The sequence below is a fragment of the Helianthus annuus genome, chromosome 6 (assembly GCF_002127325.2).
Source record: "Helianthus annuus cultivar XRQ/B chromosome 6, HanXRQr2.0-SUNRISE, whole genome shotgun sequence".
Taxonomy (NCBI): Eukaryota; Viridiplantae; Streptophyta; class Magnoliopsida; order Asterales; family Asteraceae; genus Helianthus; species Helianthus annuus.
In genome coordinates, this window is record NC_035438.2 from 105,041,330 (window position 1) to 105,064,487 (window position 23,158).

At 40.1% G+C, this 23,158-nt stretch overlaps 1 protein-coding gene across 1 annotated transcript; it reads right to left on the bottom strand.

The window, feature by feature from the left end:
- Positions 1 to 18,590: 18,590 nt before the first annotated feature.
- LOC110944982 lies at positions 18,591 to 19,367 on the bottom strand. Its single transcript, XM_022186624.1, has one exon. The coding sequence runs from the start codon at positions 19,365 to 19,367 to the stop codon at positions 18,591 to 18,593; it is 777 nt and encodes a 258-aa protein (XP_022042316.1).
- Positions 19,368 to 23,158: the final 3,791 nt, after the last annotated feature.

Sequence of the window (23,158 nt, forward strand, 5' to 3'; positions counted from 1 at the left end):
TTCTATAGTCTCAAAGGTGTATTTTGATGCACTAGGTCTGAATGAATTCTTAAATCACATTATTTTGGTATATTAAGTTATACTCCAAAAAGTATAGTTTGATATGCTCTCATATGGGATATTGTACAAAAACCAACATATATTTTGTTAATCATTAAAACATAGTTTGATATGTTATTTTCATAATCCAAAGCATAGTTTTAATATGTTATTTCAAACCAAAACATAGTTTAATATGTTATTTATAAATCCAAAGTATACTTTTAATATACTACTGAAAATTATTATTTTTAACAACTAAAGTATATTTAATATACTATTTGTTTAACAATTGGGATTTGGTTAGTGTTTAGATAACGGGACGGGTGTAATGTGATGAAAACATGGTAGATACGCCGTTGGTACTTCTTATATATAAGTGTTTTCATCGCATTACATACCGTGTCGTTATTTAGTACACTTGGGTTAACGGTTTTGGAACTGAAATATATTCTAATATATTATTTATTCGACTTTCTTAAATCAAAGTATATTTTTATATATAAAACGAAACTATGTTTCCGCCACGTTTTGTTGTTTTACGTGGTCGGGGTGTGACATCTTCCCGATTGCAATGATAAACAGCCTTTTTATAGTAATCTTCATGAAACGGATTAGCTGTTTCATCTGCTGCTGCGTTCCTGCATTCCCTCTTGATGTGTCCCTTCTATTTACACTTAAAGCAGGTCACCTTTGGTTTTCTAAGAAGGTTAACCCTAATTCTCTCTCTAGCATGGCGATCACGTTCTCTCTTGTAACCCTCGAATTTTCTTCTTGATCTTTGCATAACAGTCTGATTATTGAGGATTGATTCATCAAGTCTTCAATTCGAACTAGTTAGCAAACGGATTGAGTTAATTTTAGGGTTTCGGTTTCTTTGTGTTTTCAATCGCCGCCCTAGTTTCCTTGGGATTGATCGGATTGTATAGTGGTTTGGGTTTGCTTTGTTCGAACTGATTCTACTATATGGTTTCGAAAGACTCTTGGGGTAGGGTTTGCTAGTTTAGGGTTTTTTCTTGTTCTTGTTCGTTGTGGTCTGGTTTTCTGGTTTGTCTTCTGCATGGTTTTCTGAGTTTTCTTGTTTATAGAGAGTTGTTTTTTCTGAAACATGGATGAACGTAAAAAAGATGGGGTGAATAACCAAGGTGATCGTGGTAAGTCGTCATTGCAGTTCAAGGGTTATTCCAACATGGTTTTGCCGAGACGGGGTATTGTCATCAATGATCCTAAGCCGATCAATGTTATCGATGAACTAACCAAAGTTACTGTTTCAGTTTCGTTGGATAAGCCGGTGATCCAAGCTGCTGATTGTGATGAACCGAATTCTAGGAAGGATGGGCAAGACGGGGACAAAGGGATTAGTGTGGATAATGGTAGTTCTTCGAAACCAAGATCATATGCTGATTCGTTATTTACAAACAAGACTTCAAAGCTGAATTTTCGTGCTCTTGCTAGTGAAAGTGTCCATGAGGGGTGTGATGTTGTTCTTCCAAGAGAATCTGTGCGGGCAGTTCAAGACAAAATGGCTAACACCCTGTATGGTTATTTTCTGGGCTATCGGGTAGCTTATCCAGTTGTCGATTACTTTGTGCGTAACAACTGGAAGAAATATGGTGTCCAGAAATCTATGATGAATGCTAACGGGTTCTTTTTTTTCAAGTTCTCGGATGAGGCAGGTATGCTGAATGCTTTGAAAGATGGCCCATGGATTATTCGGTCGCAACCTTTATTTCTTGACATTTGGAGCCCGACTTCAAAACTGGAAAAAAAAGAAGTAAAGAAAGTGCAGATTTGGGTTAAAATTCACGATGTTCCGATTGCGGCTTATACGGAGGATGGTTTGAGTATGATTGCAACTACGATTGGTGAGCCTAAAGTTTTGGATTCTTACACTTCGTCGATGTGTATGGATATGTGGGGCCGGATTAGTTATGCAAGAGCATTAATAGAGGTTTCGGCTGACAAGAGCTTAAGGGAGAAGATTACTTTAGCGATTCCTGAACCAGAGGGGGAGGGTTTTATTAAGGAGTCTATGTCGGTTGAGTATGAATGGTCCCCTTTGAGATGCGGTCATTGTTGTGTGTTTGGGCACTCTGATGAAACTTGTCCTAACCAACCTAAACAGCAGGGTAATATCCGTAATGTTAATAGGGCTGGTAAGAAACCAGTGATCGATGAGGAGGGCTATACAGGTGTGCATGGAAAGAAGGTTGCTAAAAAAACTGGTTTCCCGGTCAACAAGCCGAAACCAAAGTTTGAATATCGGCCTGTTGTTTCTAAGAAAAATCATGTGGCGGGCAGTGGGTCGTCTGAGCCTAATTTTCAATCGGCTAATCCATTTGATGTTCTTAATGATTTGAGTGGTAATGAGGAAGAAGCCGGTAATAAGCCAGGAGAGGTTCCCGTTGTTGAGGAGGAGGTTGAGGTAGAAGATGATTTTGATAAGAGGGACGGGTATGAGCTCGATGACTTCTTGTGTCAAGGTACTTTTAAATCTGCTAATAAAAAAGGGGCAAGCACTCCTTCTTCGTCGGTTAATCATGGTTAGTATTGCTTCGTGGAACGTTAGGGGTTTGAACCGACCCATTAAGCAAGCAGAGGTTCGTCAAGCAGTTAAAGATTTTAATCTTAGTTTATGTGCTATTCTTGAGTCTCACATTGATCCGAGTAATCTTTCTAGAATATGTAAGGCGGTTTTTCGTACTTGGAATTTGACTTCTAATGGTGCGTTATGTAATAAAGGTACGAGAATTATCGTTGGTTGGAATCCGTTAATTTTCGACGTTATGGTGCTTTTTCAGTCGGATCAGGTTATGCACTTGCAACTGTTTTTTAAACATGAGAAAAAAATGCTGTTTTGTTCGATTATATATGCCGCAAACTATTATGTTTCTCGTAGGGAGTTATGGAACCATCTCGTTTTGCACAAAGCGCTTGTCCGTAATGATCCATGGGTTATGCTAGGTGACTTTAACTCAGCTCTGTATCTGGAAGATAAGTCTATGGGGTGTTCTACGTTTTCAGCTAGCATGAGAGAGTTTCAAACTTGTGTGAATAACATTGAAATGCTGGATTTGAATCGTTCGGGTCTTCACTTTACGTGGAGTCAAAAGCCTAAGAAGGGATCGGTTTAATGAAAAAAATTGATAGAGTCATGGGGAATTCTCATTTTATAACACAATACCCAAATGCAGTCGCAGTCTTTTGTCCAGCTCGATTATCGGATCATAGTCCGAGTGTTCTCAAAATTCCGGTTGTTGGGAAGGTTAAACACAAGTCATTCAAGTTTGCTAACTTTCTTGTTCATAAGCCTGATTTTTTAGACATTGTGAAGCGTATGTGGGATACGGAGGTTAGAGGTGTGTTTCAGTTCTCTGTTGTTAAAAAACTTCGAATGCTAAAATCGCCTCTTCGTAAGTTACTCTTTCAGCAGGGTAATTTGCACAAAAAAGTTCAAGTTTTACGTGATAAACTGGATGGGATTCAGCGTGAGCTCGATAATGATCCGGCTAGTTTGGTTATTCGTGAGGAAGAAAAGACTACTCGTTGTAAATATCAGGAAGCTTTACTGGATGAAGAGCGTTTCTTAAAACAAAAGTCCAAGGTGGATTGGTTGACGGTTGGGGATATGAATTCGGCTTTTTTCCAATCGTCTCTTAAAAACAAAGTTCATTATAGTCGCATCAATGTTATTCAGGATGTTAGTGGGAAGGTGTATGAGGATGATCTAGTTCAACTTGTGTTTGTTAATCATTAAGAGAACTTTTTGGGTCAGCAAGGTAATACGTCGCTTAATCCGGCCCTAGAGTTATTCACGAATAAGTTAAATGTTGACGTAGCGGGTCACATGGTGCGCCCGGTTACACCCGATGAGGTTAAAAAGGCGATGTTCTAGATTGGTTCAGACAAAGCTCCAGGTCCTGATGGTTTTACGGCTGGTTTCTTTAAAGGTGCCTGGCCTATTGTCAGAAGTGATGTTTCGAATGCTGTGATTGACTTTTTTGCTACAGGTAAACTGCTTAGGGAATTGAACCATACGATTATTGTTCTCCTCCCCAAGACCTCTTCCCCGTATGTGGTTACGGACTATCGTATGATTGCTTGTTGCAATGTTCTATATAAGTGCATTAGCAAGATTGTAGCTGATAGAATTAAAGTGGGTTTGAATGATATTGTTAGTGTTAACCAATCAGCTTTTGTGCCAGGCAGGAAGATTTCAGATAATGTTTTGCTAACTCAAGAGTTGATGCATAACTATCATCGTAATATTGGCCCTCCGAAATGTGCGTTCAAAGTGGATATTCAGAAGGCATATGATACTGTCGATTGGAAGTTTCTGAAGGGTATTCTGATTGGTTTCGGCTTTCACCCTAGGATGGTTCATTGGATTATGTTGTGTGTTTCCACTACAACATATTCGGTCTGTGTTAATGGCGAGGTTCATGGATTCTTCAAGGGAAACAGGGGTTTACCCTTAGCCAAGTATCGGCTGATAACATGGTAAGACAAGTGACTCGAGAGGAGGTTAAAACAACCATGTTTAGTATTGGTGAAAATAAGGCCCCTGGCCCTGATGGATTCACTTCTGCTTTCTTTAAACAATCGTGGGATATTGTAGGAGATGAGGTAACGGATGCAGTTCTGGATTTCTTTCAAAATGGTAAACTTCTGAAACAAGTCAACCACACGATCTTGGCTCTCGTTCCTAAAAAGGATACTCCTAACTCTGTTATTGACTACCGTCCTATTTCTTGCTGTAATGTACTCTTTAAATGCATCAGTAAGATCATCACAGATAGGATTAAAGGGAGTTTGGAAAGCTTGGTCAGCATTAACCAGTCGGCGTTTGTTCCGGGTAGAAAAATCACTGATAATATTCTCCTGACGCAGGAATTGATGCATAATTATCATCTTAGTAGAGGCCCAGCTAGATGTGCTTTTAAAATTGACATCCAAAAGGCATACGATACAGTCAATTGGTCTTTTCTAGAGACAATCCTCAACCAATTTGGTTTTCATAGCAAAATGGTGAATTGGATCATGTCATGTGTATCAACGGTGACCTACTCGCTGAGTATTAACGGGGAACTTCATGGGTATTTTGCGGGAAAACGTGGTCTTAGACAAGGAGACCCTTTGTCTCTGTATTTGTTCACTCTAGTAATGGAAGTCTTGACTCTACTTTTGCAGCAAGCAGCCTCGCAGACATCGTTTAAATTTCATGCTCGTTGCTCAAAACAAAAGATAGGAAGTGTCTCGTTTGCTGATGATTTATTTGTTTTCTCTCATGGTGATATTATTTCGGTTAAACATCTGAGAGATGCTCTTGGAAAGTTTACTAATATCTCGGGTCTTGTCCCTAGTCCTTCTAAAAGTACGGCTTTCTTCAGTAATGTTCCTCGGCACATTAAGAATTTAATTCTTGAAGTTATGCCCTTCCAAGAAGGCTCCTTGCCGGTTCGGTATCTCGGAGTACCACTGATATCAACTAGACTCGCGGCCAGTGACTGCAAAATTCTTTTGGAGCGTGTTGAAAGAAGAATAGATAACTGGGTGTCCAAGTCCTTGTCTTTTGCTGGAAGACTCCAGCTTATTAACTCGGTATTGGCAGCCATGTATTCTTATTGGACTTCGGTCTTTATGCTTCCTCATGGTGTTATTAGAGATTTGGAGAAAAAACTGCGATCCTTTTTATGGAATGGGGGTTTGCAAGGTTCGGCTCGGGCAAAAGTGGCATGGAAACATGTTTGTACTCCTAAAGATGAGGGTGGTTTAGGCATTAGAAGCATCATGGACGTGAATAAAGCCATGTTGACTTCTCACATTTGGAGTATAATAACGAATCGTAAATCGCTGTGGGTTCAATGGATTCATTCTTATAAGCTGAAAGGTAAAAGTTTCTGGGAGATTCAATGTAAAGGTAATATTACTTGGGGATGGCGGAAACTCTTGGCTATCCGGCCTAGTATTCGGTCATCTATTTGGATAACTGTTAAAAGTGGGCGGCAAACTAATGCTTGGAGTGATAATTGGTGTTCATATAGTCCTCTTCGCTCTTTTATCTCCCCTAGGGCGATAGCGAATGCTGGTTTTTCTCTTAATTCTATGGTTGCTGACCTTATATCTGAGACTGGACAATGGTTGTGGCCTGAAGCTTGGTATGATATTTATCCAGTCCTTATAAATGTTGATATCCCACAACTTATAGCGGATATGGAAGATCGGTTCGGCTGGAAAGATTTGGAAGGCAAAATTCAGCATTTTGGATCTTGGGAGGTTTGGAACAATTTGCGGTATAGAGATGATAAGGTTACTTGGGCTAATGCGGTGTGGTTTACTCAATGCATTCCTCGTCACTCTTTTCATCTATGGCTAGTTATCAAGGATAAACTCAAGACACAAGATAGGATGTCAGTTTGGGAAGCGGGCAGTGCTACAAATTTACAGCTCATGTGCTGTCCTCTATGCAAGTACGATCGTGATTCTAGAGACCATCTATTTTTCCTATGCCCTTATGCGTCTGAGGTATGGGGTCGGGTTAGAAACATGGTAGATATGGGGAATGTAACGAACACCTGGTCATCGATCATGCAATGGATGGAAACCAATACAAACTCAAGAACTCTGGAACATATTATATGCAAAATCATGGTAGCGGCGTCCACGTATTATATATGGCAGGAACGGAACAATCGCTTATTCTCTCATCTTCAACGAAGTGCTGAGGCTCTCTCAAAAACTATCACTGATACAGTTCGGCTTAGGATTATGGGTCTCAAGATTGGTGGGCAACTGAATTGCAAGAAGATAATGGAAAGGTGGCTGATCTCGAAGAATTTGGAGATAGATCCGGGTTAAAGAGTCTCTAGTGTGTTTTTCTCATTGTTTGTTTTTGTGGGTCGTGTTTCCCTAGTTTAGCGGTTTGGCTTGGTTGTGCCGTTGGTTGGGTTTTCGTTTGTTTCTTGTTTTCTAGCCTTGGTTTGTCAAGACTAGTAGTGTGTGTTGATGTCACAGGACACCCTGTTTCTTTTATTGGTTGATATAAAATTTAACCGGGGTAACCTTTACCAAAAAAAAAAAAAAAGAAACAGGGGTTTACGACAAGGTGATCCGGTTTCTCCTTATTTATTTACTCTTGTCATGGAAGTCCTTACGGCCATCTTACAACATACGGTTAAGATTGATAATTCTTTTAAATTTCATAACAAATGCGAACGTCAACAGATTATTAATTTATGCTTTGCGGACGATTTGTTTATTTTCGCGAAGGGTGAAATTGCTTCAGCTAGGTGTATTATGAAGGCTCTGGATTCTTTTACTAAAATGTCGGGTTTGGTGCCTAGTGTTCAGAAAAGTACAGTTTTCTTCTCGAATGTTCCATCATATGTGAAATCTGCTATTCTGAATATTATGCCTTTTAAGGAGGGTTCGTTGCCTATTAGATACTTGGGTGTGCCCCTTATCTCCTCGCGGTTGCTTCAAAAAGATTGTTTTGTGTTAGTGGAAAAGCTTGAGAATCGTATAATGCATTGGAGGAATAAACTTCTGTCTTTTGCAGGTAGACTGCAGCTTATAAATTCTGTCTTATCGTCCATGCATATTTATTGGTCGTCTGTGTTTATATTGCCGAACCGGGTTATCCAAAAGTTGGAGGCTTTGATGCGGAATGTTCTTTGGTCTCATGATACTGCGTTCCAAAAAGGCCGGTCCAAAGTTTCGTGGAAAGCGGTGTGTATTCCTAAGATTGAGGGTGGTTTAGGTATTCGTCGGATATGTGATGTTAATATAGCTCTTATGGCAGCTCATATCTGGAGTATCCTTTCGAGGCGTCAATCCGTTTGGGTTGAGTGGGTTCACTCTTACAGGTTGAAAGGTAAAAGTTTTTGGGTGTGCAAAATCCCGTCTAACTGTTGCTGGTCTTGGAGAAAGCTTCTTCAGCTTCGCCCAAGTTTGAGGAAGTTTTTTTGGTCCGATATTGGTAATGGTTCGGCTACCTCAGCGTGGTTCGATACTTGGAGTGACGTAGGGCCGCTGGATCAGTTTCTTTCGCCCAGAGTTATTGCTAACGCGGGGTTTAATATGGAGTCTAAGGTGGCTGATGTTTATTTAGTTAATTCTTGGAGCTGGCCGGTTGCTTGGCGGGATTCTTACCCGGTTCTGATTCAGCTTGATAATGTGTCTTTGCATCCGAATAAATCTGATAAAGTCTTGTGGCGTCAAGGAGATCACAAACATGTATTTTCTTCGTCTAGAGCTTGGGAGGCGGTTCAGCATCATGAAGCGGAGGTCGATTGGTGTCGTATTGTTTGGTTTGGTCAGTGTATTCCGCGACATGCGTTTTTAGTTTGGCTTATCATGAGAAAAAAGCTGCTTACTCAGGATAAAATCCTGAGCTGGGATTTCTCGCGTAGGAAAAATATGAATATGATGTGTTGTTTGTTATGCTTTGCCAACCATGACTCTCATAGTCACCTGTTTTTTGAATGCAAGTTCTCGACGCAAGTGTGGCTTATGGTTAGGCAAAAAGCAGGCATGGGTTCGGTGCATTCTAAGTGGGAGGATATTGTTAAATGGTTAATTGATCGGTCCGCTTCGAAGTTGGCGTCTGTTTACGTCGCTAAGTTGGTAGTGGGGGCTACGGCTTACGTGATTTGGCAGGAGCGAAATGCTAGATTATTCAGGAACCAGCTGAGGCCCCCGGAATCTCTAAGTGAAATTATTATTCAACAAGTGCGGTACAAGCTGATGGGAGCGAAGTTGAAAAATTGTGAGAACGTTCGAAGACTTCTTCGGGCTTGGGATATCAATGGTTCAGAATTGCATGACGATGGCGGCTGAAGTTTATATGTAATTTTGTTCGTATTCTGAGTCTAGTTTGGTAGCCTAGTAGTTGTCCGTTGGGTGGTTGTCGTTTTTGTGTTGAGTTTTATTTCTGGTTTTCACTTTCATAGGGCATGTCCTATGATTGAACTAGTGTAGACTCTCTACACTACTTGTGTTTTTTTGGTTGTGAATATATAGAATCACCGGGGTAACCCTTTACCCAAAAAAAAAAACTTCGTTGAAGGCCCACCAATCGAATTTCTTCCTGTTATCTCCATAAACCTTTGCGCTCTTCGAATTACGCTAGCCATACACCAGCATATGTCGATTAACTCCATTTCTTCAGGACCAATTTGAAATTCGATCATAATCTTCTTTGATCAGATTTGTGTTCCCGATTTTCCCAACGACCAAGCTTTCATATGATTCCAGGATTGAAGCAAGAAACACCATCTGTTGTTTAGCTGTTTCTTCATTAAAGTTTTGAGCATTGTTAAGATTCACAGCTATGTTGCACTGAAAGACATTTTTGGGAACATTCTGCTGCTGCTGATTCACTGAAGCTGATGAAGAAGGACCTCCATGATAACCACTGCTCGGTACAGAACTGCTGCTTTGTTTCTCTTGATTTGTCATGCTTGAACTCTCAGCAGAAAAAGAAGTTTTTGGTGAAGTGGTTTTAGGTATCATACTTCCCCTGTAGTACAAATCGACATTTTGTTGGTACGGGGTGTTGTTGACTTTATTCATCTTCTTGATTTCAAGTTCATGACTTTCAGACTTTCAAACCTTTCTATCAACCAATCAACAGTCATGTCAAACATTTTCATGGTGTTTTTCAAAACTAGTGCATAATACTGCCAATCCTTTTCATCTGGCAATGATTCCAACAACTTCTCAACCATTTCTTCTTCGGTGATAGTTATTCCATATCTAACAAGCTCTATCTTCAGATGACAGAAATGCTCAATCATCTTTAGCACCGACTCATTCCTCATGCATGCCAACAAATCAAACTCTTTCTTCAGTAGACGTTTCTTGTTTTTCACAATCTCTGCCCCTCCTATACACTTCTTCTCTAACTTAGCCCACAAATCTTTTGCATTTTCGTAACTAATCAAAGAAATAATATCATCTCTAACAGATTGATGTAACAGGGCTATACATTACTGTTCAGCAACAAATGTCTCTTGTTCACCTTCATTCAATCTTCAAATCTGCCTGCCCATCGGTTGTAGTCCTCAATCGCCATGAGCTTTGGCGGCTTGTTATACGTACCATTGGCGTTATCGATACTGAGAGAATCAGCAATCGCCTTCTTCGGATTTGGATTTGTGTTGGTCGTTGTATTTGTTGAAGCATCTCCGGTGTTATATGCAAATACATCGCTGAACGGATTAAGGAATTCGTCTCCCATTTTGAGAATACCTGAAAAATTTCAAACACTTAGAAAAATTTTCACAATTTTCAAAAATTTCAAACTGATGTACTTGGATCGGATGGTGATTCGATCGAGTGGTTATCCGATCGGACAACACAACCAAGTAACAATCGTCAGATTACAAGTGTCGGAGAGACTCAAGTATCGGACGGCTATCCGATCGGACGGTGATCCGATCGGGTGGTCGTTCGATCGATCGAGTGACACAAGCTCCCTAAAAAACTTTAACCTTCAACACTTCACCGATCGGATGGTGATCCGATCGAGTGAGATGATGATATCACCTGTAAAACCTTTAAACCAGAACGCTACACCGATCGGACGGTGATCCGATCGATTGAGATGACGACGTTGGCAAATATATATTAAGAACACAGTCTATGCCAATCCGATCGGATAGCTATCCGATCGGGTAGAGGACGTCAGCAACAACGATGAACTCAACATGGTTTTTGCTTTATTTGATTCAGTTTTAGTTCGAATTTTTCAGTGAAAATTTGAAGGATTGATCTTTGTTCAATTCCGATTCGTTTGATATGATTTTTAGTCAATTTTGTCCTTGAATTCCTGTTCAATTCGGGTAGATCGTGGCTGGATCGATCAGACTCAAGGTGTGGAATCCCTTGATAATGTCACAGAATCAACAACGACAAGTTCAACGTTTAATCCGTCTGATTTCTATTGAAGATTGTGAAAGTACGACTGTTCCGGTAGAAATACAGACAGGCAGAGCTTCGCTATCAAGTTCAGCAAAAGTTCTTAAATGACTAACACTAGCTACCTATTTATAGGCAACTAGGGAGGCTTTAAGTGTCACCCGATCAGATGGCCATCTACATTCGTCGTCCGACGGATTTCACTTTTACAATTATGCACCATTCCCTGAGTTGTCTTTACATAAACATACATACAAATACATACATATACAAAATTACATACACAACACAAAATAAGACTCGATGCAGACGGAAGCTACAAACATATGTACTAACACTAATAACCTAATTCCCTATAACCATTAGCTCTGATACCAACTCTTCTGTCACACCCCGACCGCGTAATACAACAAACCACCGTAGAAATGTCGGGGAGTGTCGTAGCAGAATAATTGTTTCACAACACATGGTAATTGAAGTTTTGTTTTATTTCATTAATTATCTCATTGTTTTGATATAAACCAAATAGTTACAACAATTGTCTTTCAAGTTTTAAGTCACTAAAGCCCGCGTACATCCTATGTGTAGCAAGCAATCAACAATCATCACATAGTAAAACCTAAAACATATGTGAAAACAGTCAGCATAAAAATGCCGGTGAGTACATAGGTTTTGTATGTCAAATTCATGGCCTTGAATTCATACTGCAACACCTCGACCAACTACTAGAGTTGTCGAGTATGTACCTTGAAATCAAAAAGTGTTTGATATTGCAATATGTTTTATCATCTTTACAAGATGATATAAGTAAACCAAAACGAGGTCTTAGGCAGGGTGATCCTTTGTCTCCATATCTGTTCACTCTAGTTATGGAGGTTCTGACCCTTCTCCTTCAGAAAGCGGCTTTGCACACGTCGTTCAAGTTTCATGCTCATTGCCCTAAACAAAAGATCATTAGTGTCTCGTTTGCTAATGATTTGTTCATTTTTTCTCATGGGGATTGCACTTCGGTAAAACATCTGAAAGATGCGCTTGTTAAATTCACTAACATTTCGGGTCTGGTTCCTAGCCCTTCTAAAAGTACTGTCTTCTTTGGTAATGTTCCCCGATATGTTAAAGATCAGATTTTGGAGAACATGCCCTTTCAAGAGGGTTCTCTTCCGGTTCGGTATCTTGGTGTTCCTTTGATATCTACGAGATTGGCTGCTCGTGACTGTCGTACTCTTGTGGAACGAGTAGAAAGGCGAATAGATAATTGGATGTCTAAGTCCTTGTCTTTTGCAGGTCGACTTCAGCTTATCAATTCTGTCTTGGCTGCCATGTACTCCTATTGGGCTTCGGTTTTTATGCTTCCTCATGGTGTTATAAAAGATTTGGAAAAAAGGTTACGAACGTTCTTATGGAATGGTGGTTACCAAGGCTCGGCTAGAGCTAAAGTGGCCTGGAAGGTTGTGTGTACTCCTAAAGATGAGGGTGGTTTAGGTATTAGAAGCATTACGGATGTGAATAAAGCTCTTTTGACAGCTCATATTTGGAGCATAATATCTAACCGTGAGTCGCTTTGGGTTCAATGGATTCACTCTTATAAGTTGAGAGGCAAAAACTTCTGGGAGGTTCAGTGTAGAGGTAACGTAAGTTGGGGTTGGAGGAAGCTCCTATCTATCCGTAATAAAGTGCGATCTTTTTTCTGGATGTCTATTAGGAGTGGGAGGCAAACTAATGCTTGGAGTGACAATTGGTGCCCTTTTAGTCCCCTTCGGTCGTTTATCACTCCAAGAGCTGTCGCTAATGCTGGTTTCTCTCTAAGTTCTATGGTTGCTGATCTTGTGGCGGATGATAATGGTCAATGGTTGTGGCCCGAGGCTTGGTATGACACTTATCCGATACTTATAAATATTGATACTCCTCAAATTATAGCTGGTGTGCACGATCGGCTATGGTGGAAAGATCTGGATGGTAATCTTCAGCATTTTGAATCGAGGGAGGTTTGGAATAGCTTGCGGAATAGAAAGGATAAGGTTTTATGGGTGAAATCGGTTTGGTTCTCTCAATGTATTCCTAGACATTCATTCCACTTGTGGTTAGTTATCAAGAACAAACTAAAGACTCAAGACAGGTTGACCGTTTGGGAAGCTGGCAGTGCTACTAATTTACAGCTTATGTGCTGTCCATTATGTAAATATGATCGTGAGTCTAGAGATCATCTCTTCTTCCAATGTCGTTTTTCATCCGAGGTTTGGGGGCTGGTTAGGAAATACGTGGACATGGAGGGTGTATTGAACACCTGGTCGTCGATTATTCAATGGATGGAGCTCGTTTCTAATTCTAGAACTCTAGAGCATATTATTTGCAAGATCCTGGTTGCGGCTACCACATATTTTATTTGGCAAGAAAGAAACAATCGTCTATTCTCTACTCTTGCTCGAAATGCTAAAGCTCTCTCGAAGATCATTACTGATACGGTTCGGCTTAGAATTATGGGCTTCAAGGTGAGTGGGGAACCAAAGTATGACAAGATACTGGAAAGGTGGCTGATTTCGAAGAATATGGCTTTGGAGCCGGGCTAAGGAGTTTCTTTTAGTTCGGCCGCGTGTTTTGTGTTTTCGGGCTGTGATCCCTTGTTTAGTTTATTCATTTGGTTATGACGGTTGTCGGGTTTTGTTCTTTTGTTTGTGTTACTAGTCTTGGTATGCCAAGCCTAGAAGTGTGTGTTCATGTCTTATCACACCCTGTTTTTATTTGTTGGTTGATATAAAATTTCACCGGGGTAACCCTTTACCCAAAAAAAAAAAAATAAGTAAACCAAAACCATTGTAGCCATGAATCTTGACTGAAAACATTTGTCTTTTGAAAAACCAAGTAGTGAATCGTCTTTGAAAATAAACAAGTATGGTTTATATCTTTAAGTATACCTCGTTGTGTGTCATCGTTTGAAAACATTCGTCCATAATCGTTCAAATAGTTTCAATCATTCAAATCGTTCCAATCATTCATGTTATAAACCATCATTCAATCGTTCGTGTGTTAATTATGAAATACAACTTTTGGTTGTTCTTTAAAGAATACATTCAAACCTGTGTGACTCGATATACCACCCATGGGGTATCTTTAATAGGCCCTGAAAGACCACTTTAACAAGACTAACAAACCAACACATGATTTGTTAATCAGATAACAGTTTCTGTCATTCCCCAAACTACCCACCAAATCCAGTGAATAGCCGAGTAACGGGATTTGTCAGATCCTATGGTAGCATAACATACTACTGGTTGGCTTGATCATAGTTAATGAATGTCATTCGAATGTCTTTCGACTAACACCCCCAACAAGTTCGTTCACATTATTGAAATCATTGTGTTTATATAAACCATAGCATTTGTTTATGAAAACTTGAAAAGCATTTAGCACATATGAGTCACCCCAAAAAAATTGAAAGCATAAAATAGGGGAGCTATGTACTCACTTGAGGTTGCAAGTTTCCTTGATTAAGTCTCCTAACAAAGCTCGGGGAATCAAGGAATCAAGTGGCACCTAGTATCGGATCACTATGTTAATAAATCGGGACCTAAATCGGGAGATCGGATAGAATGAGGTCTTGTAAACCAAATGAGTGTTGGAACTCATATAATATGGTTTAACAAAGCCTACATTCTGATTTGAAACCTATCCTAAGTGCTTATGACCCGTTATGACCCGTTAAGGTAGTTTACGCTACTTTAACGCGTCATTTGCGCAATTGCGCGTTCAGATGGCCTAACTAGTCCTATGATAAGCATTATATGCCTAAACATGTTTAATAATGGTGCATAATCAGTTTAAGTGTCAAAATTTTGGTTACACATGCTTAAATTGAAATTATGCGCAAAAAGGGCATTTTGGTCATTTTCCTAAGGCATATAAACTACCTATCATACAACTAACTAAACTAAGTGACCATAAGGTATAACCTCGGAAGGTTATTCCCTATACAAATATGGTCACAAAATATGTTTGGTCGGATCCTAATGATCGACCAAATGGGTCGGGTTTGAAAGTCTAAGTGTTTGTCAAGACCGCTTGACTTACGACCCTAAATAAGCACTAAACTAAAAATGACGAGCTAAACATGTTTAACTAAGTTAGAAAACTGATTTGATATCAAAACAAAGTGTTTTGATACCCGAAAATAGTTTCGTCGCAAAATGCACATAATCATGCATTTTGACCGAAACTTTGACTCGTTACTTCGACTAGTCAACGTGGTAATCAGTAGGTATAATCGCAAGGGATTATAACCATCGTGATTACGATCAAGTTGCAAAGTTCGATTGAACTTTGACTTGAACAATTCATGGTCAAAACCGAAAGTGAAACGGTAGTCAAACTGTTTGACTTTCAGCTTGTAATTGCTGAAATAAAAGAACTAGCCATGAAAGAACGCTTACAAAATGTTCTAAGGCTGGAAAATGAACTAGAAAACTCATATGGGAGGCATCCACAAGTGGTAGCAACTCCAACTTTGAGTTATGATATGAGAAAATGAAATGAGCAATGAATTTGGCTGAAGTTAGAGGTATTTATAGTTGTTGTGATGCTCCTGCCACATATATTGTGTGATGCCCAAGGCATTATCTCAACCATACAAGTTTAGGACAAGATTGGAAGGCTTGGAGAACACTAAACTTGGTGATTAAGTTCATAAAAACAATTAAACAAAACAAGGTGTTCATCTGTTTTGCTGAAACAAGAATTCTGCCCAGATGAGGGCGTCACCGGACGCGACGGCAAAGGCCTTCTGCTGTCGCCGGACGCGACAACATAGGTCAGACTTTCAAAAATGGCAAAAATGGTCCCTGCACACTCCTAAACATGTTTTTCGACGCGTTTAACCCCCGTTAACCCAATTTCAAGGCTCTACAAGGATGTTTTTTTTTTGGGTAAAGGGTTACCCCGGTGATTCTATTATAAAACAACCGCAAATAAGTACAAGTAGTGAGGATGAGTTCCACACTAGTTCATATATAGGACATGCCCCATATATGTAAAACCAACCAACAAAAAACCTATTACACCACATAACCTAGCCTACTAAACATCAAAGAAGACTATCTAGTAGACAAACAAAAATAAAACGAAATCAAACATCATCCTCCATCATCAAAAATAAAATTGCCGTGAACCGGCAGCCCCTTCACACGACCCCGAGACAATCTATCCATTAAGTGATTTTGAGGAAGATGTGCTTGCTCCTACTCTCGCAGACGACGAGGTCATAAATCTATTTGTTTCATTGTATACTTCTTTGACCTCCTCATCATCCGAGTCTTGCTGATCATTATGAGCCCCACTACTAGTCTGACCCATATGAAGACCCTTATCCCGTAAAACACCAAAGGAGTTCTTAGATAAAATATTCGATTGCTGAGCCGATGTATTGGTCCCCCCCATTAGGTTTAGGTCCAATCGGCCTATACTCGAACTTCTGTTTCTGCTTGTTTACAGGAAAACCTGCCTTCCTGGCCGCTTTCTTGCGAACCACATCCATAAACCCATCCTTGTCTACTACCGGCTGATTCAATTGTTGTCTATTATTCCCTTCATAATGTTTCTGATTGTTGACCGGCTCCTTAGGATCCCTCGTAGTCTGCCTCGGGCATGTAGCATCAGAATGCCCAAACACTTTACAATGAGCACACCTATAAGGACTCCATTCATACTCCACATACAGTTTCTGTTTGACAAAACCTTCACCTTCAAGGTCAGGAACCGCTATAACTATCTCCTCCTTTAATTCATTTTCAGCTGAGATTTCTACTAACGCTCTAGCATAGCTACTCCTTCCCCAAGTATCCATACACATGGACGAGGTGTACGAGTCCAACATCTTCGGATCACCAATAGCCGTAGCTATCATACTCAATCCATCCTCAGTATACGCCGCAATCGGAACATCATGGATTTTGACCCATCGTTGCAATTTCTTAACCTCCTTCTTTTCCAGTTTCGAGATGGGAGACCAAATATTAAGAAATATAGGCTGACCTCGAATAATCCATGGTCCTTCTTTCAGGACATTCGTCATCCCGTCTTTATCAGCAAACTTGAAAAAGAAAAAACCATTAGCATTCATCATGGATTTTTGCAATCCATACTTCTTCTAATTTGTTCGCACAAAATAATCCACCACCGTGTACGCAACTCGGTCCCCTAGGAAGTAACCATAAAGGGTGTTTGCTAGCTTCTCTTGAACTACTCTAACAGAGTCTCGAGGCAATACCACATCACAACCCTCATGTGAATCAGTGCTTGTAAGGAATCTGAAGTTTACCTTAGCAGATTTGGCTGCAGAAACTGAATCTGCATAAGACATTGGCTTAGAATTAATATTTCGATCGCTATGGTTCCCCTGAGATCCTGCACAGCCTTCCCAATTAGCCGAAATCCTCAAATCAGCCCCCATACTCTCCACCGGATTTGGAACAGACACCTTCAACAGTTCATCAATAATGTTCGTTTTTGTGTGATTAATCTGCGGTGTCTGGACTGTTCCCCTACGAGGCATCCATGTGTTACCGTCCACATCAATAATACGGCTTGCAAAACTGTCAAAGGAGTACAAGGGTTTGCTGTGATTCTCCTTATGAGCAGCCGCATCACTTTTACAGTCATCCATTCAGAGCAATCAGCAACGTTAAATAAAAACCCGAACCTGAATATAGCCGATTCTGCAATGATTAAACAGCCGCTACAAAGCACAGAAGCTTGTGAACCCTAATCTGATGTAAAACTGATTCGGCGTTTAGATCAGATTAAGAACAAAATCTAGACACGAAATAAGCAGCCGTCACCCGAAACCAATCAGAAGACAAAGAAAATCCGGAACCCAGATTAGTAATAGGATGGACGGCGGCAAAGACAAAACAAACCTACTTGTATAAAACCCTAATCTTAACTTCAATCAATTAAGGGTCAAAGAATAGTCAAGTTGCCTTAGCAGTAAAGGAATCGACAAACCCTAATCACTAATCAAAATCGATCAAGAATAGGTTAGAGACGAATGAAAGTAGGGTTTAGCAGAGAATCGCCAATTTCGCCCAAAGCTCCATTCTCTAGTTTTCTTGTTTATCTACAAGGATGTTAAAGCATAGGGGACTTGAAATATGCTCAGAAACATCACGGATGTCGGTTCGTTTGGTCGTACGGTCGCGTTGTTTGGTTAATTACGACGAAACTCGAACGGACACAAAAATGATCCAAATTGCGTGACGAATGGTATTTTTGCATTCCTATCACTAAAATATAATATTTTAGTGATTAAAAAAATTTTTGGATGTCCGGATATGGTCAGAATGTGAGATATGCGCGTAAATGCAAACTTTTGCAATTTTTGACGCGTTTAGTCCCTGTGATCAAATAAGCGTATTTTCACACACCGAACCCCTAAAAGCTTTTTTTTTGGGTAAAGGGTTACCCTGGTGATTTTATAACACATCAAAAAATCATACAAGTAGACCCTTTACCCAAAAAAAATCATACAAGTAGAAGGCTGACAGTACCCTCTAGTTCTCTTAGTGGCATACCACTGAAGAGTGCAACACGAAACAACCAAAAGACACAACCAAATACATCAAAAGAAAACAAAAAATTGGTCTTCAGTCTTCATCTAAGAAGTCTTCTTTATCCATCTTCCACTCTTCCATAAAGCGATTGACATTTGAAGTTTGCTTGTACCTGAAAGAGATTAACTTTGTTCTAACCGTGCTAATGATTCTATCGGCCAGCTGCTCTGGAGGTCTTAGACGATTACTGAAAAATCTAGCGTTACGTTCACTCCAAATGACATAAGCTGCGGCTGCCACCACCAATCTACTAGCAACAGAAAAAACCGACTTCGAGTTGGCTCTAGCGATAAACCAAGCTGAGATATCCTCCCATGAATCTTGAATCGAATTCATATATACTTTATGCCTCACTTTATGCCAAACTGATTTCGAATATGAACATTCGAAAAACAAGTGCTCATGTGTCTCTAAACCTGATTGGCATAACAAGCAGCACATCAGATTCATAGAACCCGTAACTGAATGATTCCACCTCATAATCCGGTCTTGAGTCCAAAGTTTCTTTTTGAAAATAAGCCAACACATGAACGAATGTTTAGGAATATTAAATGATGACCACACCACTTTCGACCACGGTTTCGGCTGGTCACGGATCCGGATCACATTACACACTTCTTTTGACGTGAAAGGAACAAGCTTTCCATCAAAATTCGTCCATAATATTCTATCTTGCACATCAGATATAGAGAGAGGCCGAAGTTGAAACAAAGTAGGGTACACACTTCTCCAATCTTCCGGCCATTCCCATCGGCCATCAATAAAAGCTTCTATCACTTTTGACTTGATAGTAAAACAATATCGAGCCATTTGACGCGGGGTAACTAACTATTTGCTGCAGCGGGCACTCAGTCGACCATTTATCGAACCACAGTGAGGTGCTATGGCCATTGCCAATCTTAACCCATACGTGTTCACGAAAACCATACTAGAACTGCATCAATTTTTCCATCCCCACGGAGAGCTAGTTTGGACCGGGATATCCCACAAACTGCGCCCACGAAGCCTATGCAAAGAAACCCAGGTCGTCCATAACGAATTCCTTCCAGAAACGATACTATAAATGTGATAAGCCATCAACGCACCGATGCAACTTGGGAGTTTCGACATTATCGTGGGGATGGATTGGTTAACAAAACATCATGCTGAGGTGGTTTGTTTTGATAAGATCGTTCGTATTCCTCTTTCGTCTGGCGATGTCCAAGAGGTTGGTGGCGAGAAACCTTCAGTTGGTTTGAAACTCATGTCATGTACGAAAGCCCGAAGTTATTTACGAAAGGGATATGTTGCCTTCCTAGCACATGTCACCGAGGAGAAAGGCAAGAACAAGAGTATTCAGGATATTCCGATTGTTCGGGATTATCCAGAGGTGTTTCCTGATAAACTGCCTGGTTTGCCTCTAGTTCGTCAAGTCGAGTTTCATATTGACCTTGTACCCAATGCTAACCCGATTGCAAAAGCACCTTATCGTCTTGCACCGTCGGAGATGCAAGAGTTATCGAAACAGCTTCAAGAGTTATCTGATAAAGGATTCATCCGTCCGAGCTTTTCGCCCTGGGTTGCTCCTGTCCTCTTTGTGAAAAAGAAAGATGGGTCTTTTCGAATGTGTATCGATTATCGTGAGCTTAACAAGCTTACCATCAAGAAACGATATCCCCTACCTCAAATCGATGATCGAATCGATGATCTGTTTGATCAGCTGCAAGGTGCTACCTGTTTTCCAAGATCGATCTGCGTTCTGGGTATCATCAACTTCGTGTTCTCGAAGAAGATATTCCCAAAACTGCCTTCCGTACGAGATATGTTCATTACGAGTTCACTGTCATGCCCCTTCTTTGACTTCTTAGAAGACTCACCCTTCTTCTTTCAAGTTCATGTCTTTCATGAGGATGATCTATTAATCTCTAACATTTTCATCCTCTCATCTAGCAAAATCATATGATGATCTACATCATTTACATAAGTAAACAACAATCAACAAGTATAATCAACACATAAATAACATGATTTCTTCATGATTTAAGCTTATGTTCATGTTGTGACAACTGGCACCAAACCGGTAATTTCCGTACACTTTAATTATTATTTAATGACTGCAATTAAGAGCTTAAATGTCAACCTTGTTTGATTACATGATATACTGGTGAATTCATGCACGTTTTATACTACAAGAATTACATTATGCAACAATGAACTGCGTTGCGTCAGAAATAATAGTAAACTCACCGGTAAGACACATTGTGTCAACAAATCTGCAGAAAGCAGTTAGACAATAGAACTGGAGCCTAGATGTAGGTCCAACGATGAGAATACATTAAAACCCTACAAGGGTTAACATATCGACCTCCCGAAAGCTAAAATACGCACTAAAAAGCACCTGAAACGCACTTTAAGTGCAGAATTTTATTAAATTAAGCTATAATCAGCTTTTAAACATATAAATATTATGCAGAATTTACGTTTTCTTATCCAGAATACTTCCCCAAGTGTTGGGAATTGAAAGGGTTACAAAAGGAAACCTAAAGGACACTATTTTTTTTTTTGGGTAAAGGGTTACCCCGGTGTTTTTATATATTCACAAACAAAACAAGTAGTGAGGATACGTCCACACTAGTTCCAACATGAGACATGCCCCATGTAAGTAAGCCAAACAACCAACAAAACAGAATTAAACACACCTAGACACTTATCTAGAAAAAAACACACAATCAACTAGCCAATATGAGAGTTAGCCTCCATCATCGATCATCTTGTCTTCAGCAATCTCCCACTCTGCCAACAGCTTCCGCACATTAGCACACTGTTTGAATTTGACGCCCATTAGCTTATATCGAATAGTCTTGAGAATTGTATCTCGAATAACATCCGGGGGTCTCGTTTGATTTCTGAATAACCTCTGATTACGTTCTTGCCAAATAACATAAGCCGTCGCCCCAACCACGAGCCTGCTAACATAATCAGCCGCCCTCTTCGACTTTCCTCGATCCTTAAGCCAACTGGTGATTGAAGACCATTTTTGATCAACATTAGCCATACCCGCCTTGTCTCGGACCATACACCAAATTTGAGTAGAGAACCGACACTCAAAGAAAAGGTGTTCGTGAGAATCCACATTCTCGAAGCACAAGAGGCAACACATCATGTTCATATTTTTACGTCTTGAAATATCCCACTTTAAGATGATATCTTGCGTGAGGAGCTTTCGACGCATAATGAGCCACATTAAGAATGCGTGTCTGGGAATGCATTGATTAAACCACACAATGTTAACCCAATCGATCTCTTGCTCCCTAGAACGAAGAGACTGCCATACTCTAGACGAAGAAAAATCATGAAGATCGTCACCTTCTTTCCAGCATAATCTGTCATCTGTGTTCGGTTGCAAGTGGATAGAATCCAGCTGATTCAACTCATTGAACCGAGATCTCCAATCTTGCGGCCAAGCCAACGAATTATCAGAATAAAGATCCGCAACCTTGGCATGTAACAAAAATCCTGCATTGGTTATCATTCTAGGCGATAAGAAATTTATGAGAGGCCCTAGATTACTCCATTGTCAAACCAAGCTGAAGTTGTTTTACCATTCCCCAACTTCGACCAAATATAACTACTTAAAATCGGCCTGATTTGCAGAATTTTTCTCCATGACCAGCTACAATTCGCCTCTTCATTACATCTCCAAAAGTTACCTTGCTTTAACTTATATGAGTAAATCCATGCGACCCATAGCGAATTCCTCTTGATCAAAACACTCCAAGCATGAGACGCCATAAGAGCCTTATTAACATCTCCAAGCCTCCTAATACCCAGCCCGCCTTCATACTTTGGAACGCAGATTGCATTCCAAGCAACTTTTGCTTTACCTCTATGAAAAGACGCTTCTTGAGACCAAAGAAAATTCCGCATTTTCGCCTCCAGTTCTTTAATAATACTAGCGGGTAATATGAAAACTGAGGACCAATAAATATGCATCGAAGCCAAAACCGAATTAATAAGCTGAAGTCTACCTGCGAAAGAAAGAAGCTTATTCCTCCAATTATCGATTCTCTTCTCCATTCTCTCCACCAAAACACTACAATCTCTAGCAAGGAGTCTCGATGAAATAAGAGGAACACCCAAGTACCTAACCAGTAAAACTCCCTCCTCAAATGGTAAAATATTCAAAATAGCCTCCTTGACAGCATTAGAAACATTACAGAAAAACGCTGTGCTCTTTTGAATACTAGGAACCAATCCCGACATATTTGTGAAGCGAGTAAGAGCTTGCATAATAAACCGAGCTGAGTAAACATCTCCACGAGCAAACAGAAACAAATCATCTGCAAAACAGAGGTTGATGATACGCTGCTTCTCACATTTGTTGTGAAACTTGAACGACCTATCCATCCTAGAAGCATGCTGAAGAATACACGAAAGAATTTCCATGACAAGCGTGAAAAGATAAGGAGATAGCGGGTCTCCTTGACGTAACCCCCGACGACCTTTGAAATACCCGTGAATTTCCCCACTGACACAAAGAGAATAGGTTGGAGATGACACACAAGTCATAATCCAATCCACCATCCTTGAGTTGAAACCAAACCCAATGAGCACATCCTTTA